General features: G+C 40.7%; 1 protein-coding gene across 3 annotated transcripts in view; it reads left to right on the top strand.

The window, feature by feature from the left end:
* Nucleotides 1-17: 17 nt before the first annotated feature.
* RNF168 (ring finger protein 168) overlaps nucleotides 18-16,612 on the top strand; it is a 54,642-nt gene continuing 38,047 nt past the window's right edge. The window contains exons 1-2 of one of the 3 annotated variants that reach the window (XM_082393277.1): nucleotides 18-2,835; nucleotides 3,166-3,502. In XM_082393277.1, coding sequence (XP_082249403.1) covers nucleotides 3,202-3,502 — 301 coding nt within the window. In that variant the 5' untranslated portion in view covers nucleotides 18-2,835; nucleotides 3,166-3,201. Of the gene's footprint in view, nucleotides 3,078-3,165; nucleotides 3,503-16,612 lie in introns of all 3 variants that reach the window. The other 2 variants (XM_082393276.1, XM_082393278.1) reach the window with 2 other exon arrangements.

Here is a 16,612-nt window from a genome sequence, read left to right as displayed (position 1 = left end):
TGAAGGAAAGTGCAGCGTTTATTGCAGGGCACCAAGCAAAGAGAACGGACAGCTAGTGCTGGAAAGATGACAGGAACTCCTCTGTAGCTTCCAGAGAAGGGTTTTAAAGGCAACTTTTGTTGTGAGGGTTGCAGCTCACGGACTTTCTTTTGATTGGTTGGTTCTGAGGTAATAGGGTGATGTTTCCGGAATCTTAATCATCAACCGATTTCTACCCGTTTAGGGTCTAGTGCTTGTGATCAGCATGTAGTCACCATCCTCCACCTGGGTGGGGTGAGCCTTAATTTCTGCAGAACAACTCAAAGATATACATCAGATTGTTGTGTACATCCCTTGAGAAGGAACTAGGACTGTTTTATCACTGAAGTATTGTTTAACCTATTATTAATTTTTCTATTTGGCTGCTTCTCCTTTGCTTCTGCATTTCCTCCCTTCCCTAATTTGTAACTGCTTGAGTCTGCTCTTTGGAACTCAGGGAAGGGCTAGGAAACAAAAGCCTTTGTTTCCTACAAGAAACAGGAGACATGGAGGGGCCTTTGTAGCCGGGAGGGCCCTGCAGGGTCCTGCTTGGTTTCAATCCCCCCTTTTCTTTGATACTCCTCAATCTTACTGGAACAAAAAAGGGAATAAAGTTTTACACAGAGAGGTTAATCATAAACTTGGCAGGGAAACTCGATTTTAGAGGGGCTTGGTTTCAATAGGAAGAAGGAAGGAAAATTTCTCTGTTGTGCTCACAAAGTCTACGGTTTTCAATTGGTCAAAATTGGCTCTGTGGGGAGTGACCCCCTCATACTTCCAGGATGCATCATCTAAGCCCTCCTAGCAGCCACTGGGAAGCCAGTGACTGCATTGTTCAGTGCAGTGTTTCACAGAATCCCAGAAGTGGCAGGAGAAGCCAGAGATTCCAGAAATGCAACTGGTCAGCCCCAGGCACAGGAAAGGACTATGGGCCCACAAAGTAAACGAGGCCAGGGAAATCTGAGGAAGCACATAAAATGTATCCATTACACAAGACACAGGTACCGGAAAATAGAAATCAAAATGCAAGAGTTAAAATAAGATTACAATAAAAACCATAATCACTAGGCAATATACAAATGAGGAGTTCAGAGGAGGGGTATCATTGTGTGGTGGAGAAATATCTCCTAGAGGAAGTGCCTTGAACTGATCCTTGAAGGAGGCAAAGCCACGAAGCAACTCATTTAGGATGAACTGAGATTTCAAGCAATGGCCCCAATACACAAGATTTGTATGACAGTGAATAGATCATAACTGAATGTTTAAAAGAATAATAGGAGATTCCACAGGAAAAGGAGGTTGGGATCACATTAGGGAGCCTGGAATTCCAGGCTAAGGGATTGATACTATGGACAACTGGATGACAACCAGTTTTTTGAACCCGCGTTAAAAAAAAACGAAACTTCCAAAGCTCTCTAGAAAGGATCCACACCTCCTAGTTTTGCCTTCATCTGGAAACCACTCATCTCCAGCACGTAAATGACCTCAGCAAACCCAAAAGACCTTAACGACTATTTACAAGCAGTGACTTTCTTTTCTCTTCGCCCACAGCTATTTAGCATTTCCTCAGAAAACTCAGACCTGTTTTTTTTTCCAAAAATTTTAAAATTGTGGTAAAACACACATAACATAAAATTCACCACCTTAACCATTTTTAAAATTTTTTATTATTTTTTTAAGACCAGTCAAGTGCAGTAGTGAAAACCACCTTAACCATTTCTAGGTGTACAGTTCAGCAGTATTAAATATTTACATTCATACAATTGTGCAACCACCACCACCATCCGTCTCCAGAACCTGTAAAACTGAAACTCTATATCCATTAAATAATAACTCTACTTTGTCTCTATGAGGCTTGGTTCTTAAGTACTAGAGATCACAGTCTTTATATAATCCCCACCGTTTTCTTAGCCAAAATCTACTTTTTCATACAACTCAATTCAGTAGGATCAGTTGTCAGTAAAAGAACTCAATACCAAAGTAGAAAAACTTATTCCAAAAGCATAAAAAGATAAAATATTTTCCTTTTGACTTCCTTTGTAATTTTGATTGCTCTAGACTGAAACTTAACACTAAAGTAGTAAGCCCCAGGATCGTGGCAGCAGCACCAAAGTTTGCTTCCCAAGTGCCTGTTAAACTGCAGCAAGTTTGTGGATTCTCTGACCACAGCCTCTCTCGGAGATGCTTTTCCAAGAACTTTGGAAAGCGACCTAAGAGGCTTAGTTACAAATTAACGGAAACAGAAGGGTATTCTGAGGAGTACTGAGGAAAGGATTTTTAAAATTACTGTTCGGTTTTTAGCTTGTTTTGAGGTTTCCCATTTTCTGCCTAGAGAGTAACCTTGCGACACTACCACGCTTCCGCAGCCTCCGGGAGAAAGAATCACGCGGGAAAAGCTGAGCCGCAGAGGTTGCGACGCAAGGGGAGGGCCCTCTCCCGGGGGCGGGGCGGGCGGCGCGCGCAGGTCCGGAAGTCCCACCCGGCCGAACGTTAGCTGTCTCTGTTCTTGGTAGGTTCTCTAAGGTGGGAGGGGCCGTTTTGGCGGGCAGCTGTGACGTCACTAGCCCTTGTCGGTTTGCTATAGCACTGCAGCCAAGATTAGGCTTTTTGGCTGACCGAAGAAAGGCGAGGGGTGGGCTCAGAGCCCCGGGAGGTGCTCGCTCGCGGCCCCACAGCAGCGGTAAAACTGGAGTCCCGCTCCAGCAGAGCCCGGCATCCGGGCGGAAGCAGCGTTCTTCCTCGAGCGGTGGCCTGGCGGCTGCGCGCCTCGGCAGCCTCGGGCTTGGCTGCCCGGAACTAAGAGAGCATCCTCACCTGGTAAGAGGGAGGAGGGGAACTTGATGCGAGCCTCCTGTGGCGCCAGAGAGCCAGAGCCCACCGTCCGCCCTGCCGCAGCGGTTGTTAATGCCTGGGAGCAGCCAAGGTTCATTTGTTTTCTTTCCGGATGTTTGTCTTAAAACATGGACAAGCACACCGCCTTCCAGGGTCGTACTGTTTACCTGGCCAGCAGAACATCTTTTTACTTCAAGACGTTTGATGCTCCCAATCTCTGAATTCTGGTAGGCTGCTGGGCATAATATTTAAACACAAAACTGTTAATTTGCTTCTTTCTTACTTGAGCTGGAAATACGATTCTTTCTGTTTCAGGTGTTGATGTTGAATATGCCTTATTAGCATATTAAAATGGCTGTACCCAAAGACGCCATCCCTTCCCTGTTGGAATGCCAGTGCCAGATCTGTGTGGAAATCCTAATTGAGCCTGTGACACTCCCTTGTAACCACACTCTCTGTAAACCATGCTTCCAATCGACTGTCGAAAAGGCAAATTTGTGCTGTCCCTTCTGTCGCCGCCGGGTCTCTTCGTGGACTCGGTACCATACCCGAACAAATTCTCTTGTCAATACGGAACTGTGGGAGATAATTCAAAAACACTATCCAGAGGAATGCAAGCTTAGAGCCTCTGGGCAAGAATCAGAGGAAATTGGTGAGTAAAACCCAGCGCGTTTGTTGTCTAAAGACAAATATCCTTTTAAAAGCCAATCACCACTAATCCATTTTTTAAAATTAATTAATTAATTGTTTTTTGGCTGCGTTGGGTCTTCGTGGCTGCGTGTGGGCTTTCTCTAGTTGCCGCGAGCGGGGGCTGCTCTTTGTTGCGGTGCACGGGCTTCTCATTGCAGTAGCTTCTCGTTGCGGAGCCCGGGCTCCAGGCGCACGGGCTTCAGTAGTTGCGGCACGCCGGCTCAGTAGTTGTGGCTCACCGACTCTAGAGCACAGACTCAGTAGTTGTGGCGCACGGCCTTCGTTGCTCCGCGGCATGTGGGATCTTGCGGACCAGGGATCGAACCCGTGTCCCCTGCATTGACAGGCAGATTCTTAACCACTGCGCCACCAGGGAAGCCCCTAATCCATTTTTTTAAAGAATAAAACAGAAAGCCCAGTTAGTGTTTGTCTAAATTTTTCAGGGGTATTTGGGTTTTATGGGTCCCAAAATGTTGATTAAGGTCAGTGGCACGATTTTGTTCATTGTCACAGCGCAGGCTGTGTTCAATTGATATTTGCTGGATTAAAAATGAAAAGAAAAAACCCAGAACAAAAGAATTGCCTGCTACAGTCTTCAGTCATGTGAAAAGTTATATAAATAGTCACAGATGACCAATAGTGTAGTATAGCAACAGCAGAAGTAAGGAAACTACTGGATTCTTGTGTTAATATTTTTTTTTCACTTTAAATTACTTTCTCTAACTTACTTGCCTGTTCATCGCCATTCATTTACTTTTTCAGCTTGCAACTGTTACCGAGTCCAAGCTCTCTCTGCTCCCTGGCGACAGGCCAATAAATCGGAGACGAGGTGTTGAGGCAAGGAATGCGAGTTTATCGGCAGACCGAGGAGATAGCCGACTAAAGTCTCAAAATAACCATCTTACCGGGTTTGGATGCCAGTTTCTTTTATAGCACAGAGAGGGGGAGGAGATGAGGAAGTAAAGTAAAAAGCCCATAAATTTTGCAAATATCCCAGATGTTTCCTTGAGCAAAGGCCCTTTGGTTTAACATTCAGGCAGAGGGGCAGGGTTCCCCTAGGCAAGCCATTATGTGTAGACAGTATCCTTTTAGTGAACAAAAGCAACAGGAAGCGAAGGTTAAAGTAAAAGAAACAGATCCTATATGTAGTCAGATTTGCCTCTTCCCTGTTACACAGGGAGCCTAAAATAGCTTTCTGTGGCCAGTTCCATCTAGTTCATCCATTTTTATTCATAGCTCTCCACAGTATGGACTATGCATTATGCTCCAAACTGAACACTGGACTCTAGCAGCCTGATCACTCACGTGATCAATAAGTCGTACGATGTTTCACGTTTAGGCTTTGAATGTGGTGCTTATGCTCTACTTGCCTTATTTTGGAATTCTTTTTATTGTGGTAAATAAAGTTTGCCGTTTTGACCATTTTTAAGTGTACAGTTCAGTGTTGTTAATTACATTCACAATGTTTTGCAGCCATCACCACTGTGTTTCCAAAACTTTTTCATTACCCCAGACTCTTTAACCATTAAGCAATGACTCCCCATTCTTCCCCTCCCCTCCCCCTTTCCGGAGTTTCTAATCTCTATGAATTTGCTTGTTCTAGATTTTTCATATAAGTGTGTTCATTCAGTATGTGATCTATTGTGTCTGGCTTCTTTAACTTAGCATAATGTTTCCAAAGGTCATACAAGGTTATATCAGTACTTTTTTCCTTTTTAGGGCTGAATAATTTTATGGATATATTTTTTTCATTCATCCGTTGATGGACATTTGGGTAGTTTTCATCTTTTGGCTATTTGAACAGTGCTGATGCGAATGTTCATGTACAAGTATTTGTTTGAATATGTTTTCATTTCTTTTGTGTATATATCTAGGAGTGGAATTGCTGGATCATGTGGTAATTCTATGTTTAGCTTTTTGAGAAACTGTCAAACTTTTCCACAGGTCTGCACCATTTTACAGTCCCACCACAATGTGTAATGGTTCCAATTTCTGCGCATCCTAACCAACACTTGTTATTTTCTGGGGGTTTTTTTTGGTTTTTTTTAAATTTTTTTATAGCCATCCTAGGAGGTGTTAAGTGTAGCTTACTGTGTTTTTTAAATTGTGGTAAAGTATACATAACAAAGTTTACCATTTTAACCATTTTTAGGTGTGCAACCATCACCACCATCCCTTTCCAGAACTTTTTCATCTTCCCAAACTGAAACTCCATACCCACTAAACAATAATTCCCCAATTCCCTCTTCCTCCAGCCCGTGGCAACCACCATTGTTACTTCCTGCCTCTATGAATTTGACTACTTTGGGTACCTCATATAAGTAGAATCATGGTAGCTGTTTGTGCTTTTGTACCTGACTTCTTTCTTCCTTCCTTTCCTTTCCTTTCCTCCCTTCCCTTCTCTCCTCTCTCTCTCTTTCTTTTTTCCAGGAGGGCAATTTGGCAATTTTTTTAAAAATTGAAGTATAATTGACTTACAGTATTGGTATCAGGTGTACGGCAGTGATTTGATATTTTTATACACTACAAAATGATCACCACCTTCTTTCACTTAGCATAATGTCAGAGTTCATCCATGTTGTAGCATGTGTCAGAATTTCATTCCTTTCTATGGCTAAATAATATTTCATTGTATGTATTTACCATGCTTTGTTTTTGCATTCATCTGTCAATGGATCTTTGGGTTACTTCCATCTTTGGCTTCCACCTTTTGGCTATTGTGAATAATGCTGCTATGAACATTGGTGTACAAGGGTCTGTATCCCGGCTTTCAACTCTTTTGGGTATGTACCCAGAAAGGAACTGTTGGATCATATGGTAATTCTATGTTTAATTTTTTGAGGAACTGATATACTCTTCCATAGCAGCTGTGCAATCTTAAACACTCCCACCAGCAGTGTGCAAGGGTTCCTTTTTAGAATATCTTTGTCAGCATTTGTTACTTTATGGTTTTGTTTTGTTTGTTTGACACAGCCATCCTAGTAGGTGGGAGATGCTATCCCATTGTGGTTTTGATTTGCATTTCCCTAATGACTAATGATTTTGAGCATCTTTTCATGTGCTTATTCGCCATTGCATATCTTTGGAAAGATGTTTATTTAAGTCCTTCGCTCATTTTTTAATCGGGTATTTGGTTTTTTGTTATTGAGTTGTTAGTGTTCCTAATATATTATGGAGTTAACCCCTTATCAGATATGATTTGCAAATATTTTCTCATTCCATAGGTTGCCATTTCACTTTATTGATTGCGTCCTTTGATGCACAGAAGTATTTTAAGTTTGATGTAGTCCCATTTGTCTGTTTTTACTTTTGTTACTTGTGCTTTTGGTGTTATATCCAAGAAATCATTGCTAAATCCCGTGTCATGAAACTTTTCCCCTGTTTTCTTCAGGTGCTTTATATGTAGTTTTAGGTGGCCGTTCAGTAAGTATGACTAAAAAGTGGTGATGGGCAGTTAACTGTCACTGTGTAGAAGTGTCTTGTGTAAAATGTTTGAGGTTAAGATGGTAAAGATAACAATGTAAGTGGTGGACAGTTACAATTTGTGGCTGCACAACATCTTACATTTTGATAGTTTCCTACGTAAGGGTTCTCTCTTCTCAATGAAATTACAGGATTCATTCTTCCCATCTCCTAGGGTCAGGCATGTGACCTAAGACCTGGAGTTAGAAGTAAACAATGTGACTATGTAGCAGTGAGCAGGAAGACTGATCAGCAAGCCTGGTAACAGAGAAACCCACTTCTTCAGGGGCAGCACTGCTTGGACTGTTGGAATCCAGGTCTAAGCAGCAGCGGAAATGGTATTTTTGCTAGAACAACTCTTATGCTGTAATTGGGCATTATTGCTGATTACATACCTTTAAGACCTGGGTCTCAGGCCCACCCAAAGATTATTTCTATATTTAATTTCTATAATATGCTATTACTAGGCAGACCTATTTGATAATTGATAGCAAGATTAGTTGCAAGTAGGAGACCTTCAAAGATATGGGAATCTCACATTGATTGTAGGAACTGTTTGGGTTTGATGGCAGTGAGGATAAAATTAGTTACAGAGGATGTGACTTTAGCAGTCCAATATCATGCAGTGATGAAACAGTTCCTTAAGTTATTACCTAGAATAAAGTGCCCATTTAAGGAGAGGCTATGGGTGCTTGCCAAGGGTTTGTATAGATTTCTTTTCTTCCCCCCCTCCATTACTCAGAAGTTTTACGTAAGTAGAATTCTTTCTTAAGGCATTACAAAACCCAGGAAGTTTCTGTGATTTCCCTAAGAGAGTTTTCTCATCTTTTGCAGACATAGGCTGATACTGTCAAAAACCAGAGCCTGAGCTTGTGAGTTGATGAATTAACAACATAAATTGAGTTTAAAACCTCACTAGATCTCTTGTAAAAGTTAAGGGACTTAGTAGGGAAAAGAGTGGGACCATAAAATTGGACAGTTACATAGGGCTTATTTGGGTGACTAGTACCTCAGACCCCACTTCTGAACTAAATTCTCTGAATGTAACAAATTTTGATCAACTCTGTGCAAGAGACACAGCAACAAATAATGGCTTAAACAAGGAAGACATCTTTTCTCAACAAGAAGTTCAGAGGCAAGCAGTCTAGGACTTGACTCATGTGGATGTCATCAAGGAACCAGGTTCCTCCCCTTTTTTTCCCCCTCCATCCTTAGTATTGGCTTTTGTCCTCATGGTCACAGTACAGATGCTGTGCTCCCGTCTTCAGCATGGACAAGGAGGAAGGGGGTGGTGTCTCTATTCCAAAGGTAAAACAGCCACAGATAAGAGTTCTGCTTGTTTTAGCTGGACACATTTTCTTGTACACAGTTGAGGTTCTTTTAATAAGGAAGCAAAGAAGACTGGATGTGAAATAGGAAACTAACATTAGAGTCCATCATAATGTCATTCTTTAAAATCAGCCTTCATGATACACAGTGTTATTATCTGTAGTCAGTCCAAGCCATTGCATGTCACGTGAGCACATCTGTTTGCTTTTTTGTGAGTGCTATTTAAGTTTATTTTTTTAAATGTCATGGCTTTATTGAAATATAATTATAGCTTTGTTGAAGTATAATTAATGTGCAGTAACTGAGTGTATTTAAAATTTGCAATCTGACAAGTTTTGATATGAGCATCTTTTCATGTGCTTTTTTGCTGTCTGTATCTTTTGGTAAAGTGTCTGTTCAGATCTCAGGCTCATTTTTTTCTTACTGGGTTGTATATCCTTTTTTTACCGCCCCCCCTCCCCAACCCGTGCTATGCAGCATGTGGGATCTTAGTTCCCTGACCAGGGATTGAACCTGCGCCCCTTCATTGGAAGCGCAGAGTCTTAACCAGTGGACTGCCAGGGAAGTCCCTAAGTTTTTAACCCATTTTGAGTTGATTTTTGTATATGGTGTGAGGGAAAGGTCCAACTTCATTCTTTTACATGTGGATATCTCGTTTTCCTGGTGCCATTTGTTGATAAGACAGTTATTTTTAAGTTTTTGTTTAGTAAGTCTGATGTCTAGACTTCCTTAGGGATGGTTTCTGTTCGTTTATTTTGTTCCTTTGAATTGTCCAAACTTTCTTTCTTAGTATGCCTTGTGGTTGGTTTTTTGGAGAAAATTGAACATTTGAATATTACAATGTGGTAACTCTGGGAAGCATATTCTTCCCTTTCCCTGGGGTTTACCATTTTTTTGATTGTTGAAGGCTATAATAGGCCATTTGTTACTGAGTTTCCCAAACTATTTTTGCAAAGACTGTATTCCTTAATGTGTGTGGTCACCAAGTCTTTATCTTAGTTTGTGTTTGGTTAGTGTTTTGACAGATTTCTTTGAATGTCAGGAGCTGAAAAAACAAGAAAAAGAAACAAAACAAAGAAACACTTCTCTGTCTTGGCACATTGTCTTGGTGCCCAGGCTGTCCTTCAACGCTTAGCCAGCCTTGAATTGAGCCTGGGATCAGCCCAAGGTGAAAGCTTAGGGTCTTCTCAGATGTTTTCTGAGCATGTATCTTGCCCTGAGTCTGCTCATTTCCCTCCAAACCAGGAACCAGTGTCCCAATCTGAGAACGTGGGTTTCCCTCTTAAAGACTGCCAGTATGCTGAGGAGGGTATGGGCCAAGAATAAGTAAAGTGTCCCCAAAATTTTCGTACTGCTTTTGAGATTGGCTTTTTCTTTTTCTTTTTTTTTTTAACATTTAATGTTATAATTCACATTTACTCGGCTTTAGAAGAATAAGAGAGATACAACACTAGGATCTCCATAAAGATATATCTTAGCCAAACCACTAAAAAACCCCATTGGAAACAGCAAGACATTTTTTAAAAAATTTTTCTATTTTATTTTATTTATTTTTTATACAGCAGGTTCTTATTAGTTATCTGTTTTATACATCTTAATGTATATATGTCAATCCCAATCTCCCAATTCATCCCACCACCACCACCCACCCTGCCACTTTTCCCCCCTTGGTGTCCATATGTTTGTTCTCTACATCTGTATCTCTATTTCTGCCCTGCAAACCGGTTCATCTGTACCATTTTTCTAGGTTCCACATATATGTGTTAATATACTATATTTGTTTTTCTCTTTCTGACTTACTTCACTCTGTATGACAGTCTCTAGATCCATCCACATCTCTACAAATGACCCAATTTCGTTCCTTTTTATGGCTGAGTAATATTCCATTGTATATACGTACCATACCTTCTTTATCCATTTCTCTGTCAATGGGCATCTGGGTTGCTTCCATGTCTTGGCTATTGTAAATAGTGCTGCAATGAACATTGGGGTGCATGTGTCTTTTTGAATTATGGTTTTCTCTGAGTATATGCCCAGTTAGTGGGATTGCTGGGTCATATGGTACTTCTATTTTTAGTTTTTTAAGGAACCTCCATACTGTTCTCTATAGTGGCTGTATCACTTTACATTCTCACCACCAGTGCAAGAGGGGTCCCTTTTCTCCACAGCCTCTCCAGCATTTGCTGTTTGTAGATTTTCTGATGATGCCCATTCTAACTGGTGTGAGGTGATACCTCACTGTAGTTTTGATTTGCATTTCTCTAATAATTAGTGATGTTGAGCAGCTTTTCATGTGCTTCTTGGCCATCTGTATGTCTTCCTTGGACAAATGTCTATTTAGGTCTTCTGCCCATTTTTGGATTGGGTTGTTTGTTTTTTTAATATTGAGCTGCTTGAGCTGTTTATATATTTTGGAGATTAATCCTTTGTCCGTTGATTCGGTTTGCACATATTTTCTCCCATTCTGAGGGTTGTCTTTTTGTCTTGTTTGTAGTTTCCTTTGCTTTGCAAAAGCTTTTAAGTTTCATTAAGTCCCATTTGTTTATTTTTGTTTTTATTTCCATTACCTTAGGAGGTGGATCAAAAAAGATCTTGCTGTGATTTATGTCAAAGACTGTTCTTCCTATGTTTTCCTCTAAGAGTTTTATAGTGTCTGGTCTTAAATTTAGGTCTCTAATCCATTTCGAGTTCATTTTTGTGTATGGTGTTCTGATTTCATTTTTTTACATGTAGCTGTCCAGTTTTCCCAGCACCACTTGTTGAAGAGACTGTCTTTTCTCCATTGTATATCCTTGCCTCTTTTGTCATAGATTAGTTGACCATAGGTGTGTGGCTTTATCTCTGGGCTTTCTATCCTGTTCCATTGATCTATATTTCTGTTCTTGTGCCAGTACCATATTGTCTTGATTACTGAAGCTTTGTAGTGTAGTCTGAAGTCAGGGAGTCTGATTCCTCCAACTCTGTTTTTTTCCCTCAAGACTGCTTTGACTATTTGGGGTCTTTTGTGTCTCCATACAAATTTTAAGATTTTTTTGTTCTAATTCTGTGAAAAATGCCACTGGTAATTTGATAGGGAGTGCACTGAATCTGTAGATTGCTTTGGGTAGTATAGTCATATTCACAATATTGATTCTTCCAATCCAAGAACATTGTATATCTCTCCAGCTGTTGGTATCATCTTTAATTTCTTTCATCAGTGTCTTATAGTTTTCTGCATACAGGTCTTTTGTCTCCCTACGAAGGTTTATTCCTTGGTAATTTATTCTTTTTGTTGCAATGGTAAATGGGAGTGTTTCCTTAATTTCTCTTTCAGATTTTTCATCATTAGTGTATAGGAATGCAAGAGATTTCTGTGCATTAATTTTGTATCCTGCAACTTTACCAACTTCATTGATTAGCTCTAGTAGTTTTCTGGTAGCATCTTTAGGATTCTCTATGTATAGTAACATGTCATCTGCAAACAGTGACAGTTTTACTTCTTCTTTTCCAATTTGTATTCCTTTTATTTCTTTTTCTTCTCTGATTGCCGTGGCTAGGACTTCCAAAACTATGTTGAATAATAGTGGTGAGAGTGGACATCCTTGTCTTGTTCCTGATTTTAGAGGAAATGCTTTCAGTTTTTCACCATTGAGAATGATGTTTGCTGTGGGTTTGTCGTATATGGCCTTTATTATGTTGAGGTAGGTTCCCTCTATGCCCACTTTCTGGAGAGTTTTCATCATAAATGGTGTTGAATTTTGTCAAAAGCCTTTTCTGCATCTGTTGAGATGATCATATGGTTTTTATTCTTCAATTTGTTAATATGGTGTATCACATTGATTGATTTGCATATATTTAAGAATCCTTGCATCCCTGGGATAAATCCCACTTGATCATGGTGTATGATCCTTTTAATGTGTTGTTGGATTCTATTTGCTAGTATTTTGTTGAGGATTTTTGCATCTATATTCATCAGTGATATTGGTCTGTAATTTTCTTTTTTTGTAGTGTCTTTGTCTGGTTTTGGTATCAGGGTGATGGTGGCCTCATAGAATGAGTTTGTGAGTGTTCCTTCCTCTGCAATTTTTTGGAAGAGTTTGAGAAGGATGGGTGTTAGCTCTTCTCTAAATGTTTGATAGAATTCACCTGTAAAGCCATCTGGTCCTGGACTTTTGTTGTTGGAAGAATTTTAATCACAGTTTCAATTTCATTGCTTGTGATTGGTCTGTTCATATTTTCTGTTTCTTCCTGGTTCAGTCTTGGAAGGTTATACTTTTCTATGAATTTGTCCATTTCTTCCAGGTTGCCCATTTTATTGGCATAGAGTTGCTTGTAGTAGTCTCTTAGGATGCTTTGTATTTCTGTGGTGTCTAAGTTCTCCTTTTTCATTTCTAATTTCATTGATTTGAGTCGTCTCCCTCTTTTTTGTGATGAGTCTGGCTAAAGGTTTATCAATTTTGTTTATCTTCTCAAAGAGAACCAGCTTTTAGTTTTTTTCATCTTTGCCATTGTTTTCTTTGTTTCTTTTTCATTTATTTCTGCTCTGATCTTTATGATTTCTTTCCTTCTACTAACTTTGGGTTTTGTTTGTTCTTCTTTCTCTAGTTCCTTTAGTTGTAAGTTTAGATTGTTTATTTGAGATTTTTCTTGTTTCTTGAGGTAGGCTTGTATTGCTGTCAACGTCCCTGTTAGAACTGCTTTTGCTGCATCCCATGGGTTTTGGATCATTGTGTTTTTGTTGTAATTTGTCTGTAGGTATTTTTTGATTTCCTCTTTGATTTCTTCAGTGATGTCTTGGTTATTTAGTTTCATAGTGTTTAGCCTCCATGTTTTTGTGTATTTTACGTTTTTATCCCTGTAATTGATTTCTAATCTCATAGCGCTGTGGTCGGAAAAGATTCTTGGTATGATTTCAATTTTCTTAAATTTATCGAGGCTTGATTTGTGACCCAAGATGTGATCTATCCTGGAGAATGTTCCATGTGCACTTGAGAAGAAAGTGTAATCTGCTGTTTTTGGATGGACTGTCCTATAAATATCAATTAAATCTATCTGATCTATTGTGTCATTTAAAGCTTGTGTCTCCTTATTAATTTTCTGGCTGGATGATCTGTCCATTGGAGTAAGTGAAGTGTTAAAGTCCCCCACTATTATTGTATTACTGTCGTTTTCCTCTTTCATAGCTGTTAGCAATTGCCTTAGGTATTGAGGTGCTCCTGTGTTGGGTGCATATATATTTATAATTGTTATATCTTCTTTTTGGATCGAGCCCTTGATCATTATGTAGTGTCCTTCCTTGTCTCTTGTAACATTCTTTATTTTAAAGTGTATTTTATCTGATATGAATATTGCTACTCCAGCTTTCTTTTTGATTTCCATTTGCATGGAATATCTTTTTCCTTCCCCGCACTTTTAGTCTGTATGTGTCCCTAGGTCTGAAATGGGACTCTTGTAGGCAGCATATATATGGGTCTTGTTTTTGTATCCATTCATTGAGCCTGTGTCTTTTGGTTGGAGCATTTAATCCATTCATATTTAAGGTAATTATCGATAATTATGTTTCTATTACCATTTTCTTAATTGTTGTGGGTTTGTTTTTGTAGGTCCTTTTCTTCTCTTGTGTTTCCCACTTAGAGAAGTTCCTTTAGCATTTGTTGTAGAGGTGGTTTGGTGGTGCTGAATTCTCTTAGCTTTTGCTTGTCTGTAAAGCTTTTGATTTCTCCGTTGAATCTGAATGAGAGCCTTGCTGGGTGGAGTAATCTTGGTTGTAGTTTCTTCCCTTTCATCACTTTAAATATATTGTGCCATTCCCTTCTGGCTTGTAGAGTTTCTGCTGAGGAATCATCTGTTAACCTTATGGGAGTTCCCTTGTATATTATTTGTCATTTTTTCCCTGTTGCTTTCAATAATTTTTCTTTGTCTTTAATTTTTGTCAGTTTGATTACTGCGTGTCTTGGCGTGTTTCTCCTTGGGTTTATCCTGCCTGGGACTCTCTGCGCTTCCTGGACTTGGGTGGCTATTTCCTTTCCCATGTTAGGGAAGTTTTCAGCTATAATCTCTTCAAATATTTTCTCAGGTCCTTTCTCTCTTCTCCTTCTGGGACCCCTATAATGCAAATGTTGTTGCGTTTAATGTTGTCCCAGATGTCTCTTAGGCTGTCTTCATTTCTTTTTATTCTATTTTCTTTATTCTCTTCCACAGCAGTGAATTCCACCATTCTGTCTTCCAGGTCACTTATCTGTTCTTCTGCCTCAGTTATTCTGCTATTGATTCCTTCTAGCATACTTTTCATTTCAGTTATTGTATTATTCATCTCTGTTTGTTTGTTCTTTAATTCTTCTAGCTCTTTGTTAAACATTTCTTGCATCTTCTCCATCTTTGCCTCCATTCTTTTTCCGAGGTCCTGGATCATCTTCACTATCATTATTCTGAATTCTTTTTCTGGAAGGTTGCCTATCTGCAGTTCATTTAGTTGTTTTTCTGGGGTTTTATCTTGTTTCTTCATCTGGTACAACGTCCTCTGCCTTTTCATTTTTTTTTTTTTAAAAGCGATCTTTTTTATTTATTTATTTATTTATTTATTTATTTTTAAAGATTTATTTTTATTGATTAGGGTTAGATTACTATGTTGGGTCTTCATTTCTGTGCTAGGGCTTCCTGTAGTTGCGGCAAGCGGGGGCTACTCTTCATCGCGGTGCGCGGGCCTCTCACTATTGTGGCCTATTTTTGTTGCGGAGCACAGGCTCCAGACGCACAGGCTCAGTAGTTGTGGCTCACAGGCCTAGTTGCTCCGTGGCATGTGGGATCTTCCCAGACCCGGGCGCGAACCCGTGTCCCCTGCATTAGCAGGCAGATTCTCAACCACTGCGCCACCAGGGAAGCCCTGCCTTTTCATTTTGTCTATCTTTCTGTGAATGTGGTTTTCCTTCCACAGGCTGCAGAATTGTAGTTCTTGTTTCTTCTGCTGTCTGGCTCGTGGTGGATGGGGCTATCTAAGAGGCTTGTGCAAGCTTCCTGATGGGAGGGACTGACGGTGGGTAGAGCTTGGTGTTGCTCTGATGGACAGAGCTCAGTAAAACTAATCCTCTTGTCTGCTGATGGCTGGGGCTGGGTTCCCTCCCTGTTGGTTGTTTGGCCTGAGGCGACCCAGCACTGGTGCCTACACGGCTCTTTGGTGGGGCTAATGGCCGACTCTGGGAGGACTCACGCCAAGGAGTACTTTCCAGAACTTCTGCTGCCAGTGTCCTTGTCCCCATGATGATCCACAGCCACCCCCTGCCTCTGCAGAAGACCTTTCAACACTAGCAGCTAGGTCTGGTTCAGTCTCCTATGGGGTCACTGCTCCTTCCCCTGGGTCCTGATGCGCACACTACTTTGTGTGTGCCCTCCCAGAGTAGAGTCTCTGTTTCTCCCAGTCCTGTCAAAGTCCTGCAATCAAATCCCACTAGACTTCAAAGTCTGATTCTCTAGGAATTCCTCCTCCCATTGCCGCACCCCGAGGTTGGGAAGCCTGACGTGGGGCTCAGAACCTTCACTCCGGTGGGTGGACTTCTGTGGTATAAGTGTTCTCCAGTTTGTGAGTCACCCACCCAGCAGTTATGGGATTTGATTTTATTCTGATTGCGCCCTTCCTACTGTCTCATTGTGGCTTCCTTGTGTTTGGATGTGGGGTATCTTTTTTGGTGAGCTCCAGTGTCTTCCTGTTGATGATTGTTCAGTAGTTATTTGTGATTTCAGTGCTCTCGCAAGAGGGAGTGAGCACAACTCCTTCTATTCCACCATCTTGAACCAGTCTTCCTGAAGTTGCCATTTTCTTGGTTCACCATTTTCTTGGTTGCTATAAACCTTTGTTTTCCAGGGTTCTGAGAGTGTTGGCTCTGGTAGTTTCTCCTTGCTTTTTTGACATTTCTATGGAGGGATGAGAGCTTGGAGCTGCCTGCTCTGCCATTTTGCTGACATCACTCCACCCTGCCTTCTCTTTTTTTTTTTTTTTAATAAATTTATTTATTTATTTATTTTTGGCTGCGTTGGATCTTTGTTGCTGTGCACGGGCTTTCGCTAGTTGTGGCGAGCAGGGGCTACTCCTTGTTGCAGTGCGTGGGCTTCTCATTGCCGTGGCTTCTCTTGTTGTAGAGCATGGGCTCTAGGCACGCGGACTTCAGTAGTTGTGGCACACAGGCTTAGTAGTTGTGGGTCACGGGCTGTAGATCGCAGGCTCAATAGTTGTGGTGCACAGGCTTAGTTGCTCCACAGCATGTGGGATCTTCCTGGACTAGGGCTCGAACCCGTGTCCCCTGCATTG

The sequence above is a fragment of the Balaenoptera borealis genome (genome assembly GCF_965194805.1).
Source record: "Balaenoptera borealis genome assembly, chromosome: 5".
NCBI classification, from domain to species: Eukaryota; Metazoa; Chordata; class Mammalia; order Artiodactyla; family Balaenopteridae; genus Balaenoptera; species Balaenoptera borealis.
Note: the sequence above shows the minus strand (reverse complement) of the source record. Positions and strands in the feature narration are given on the sequence as shown.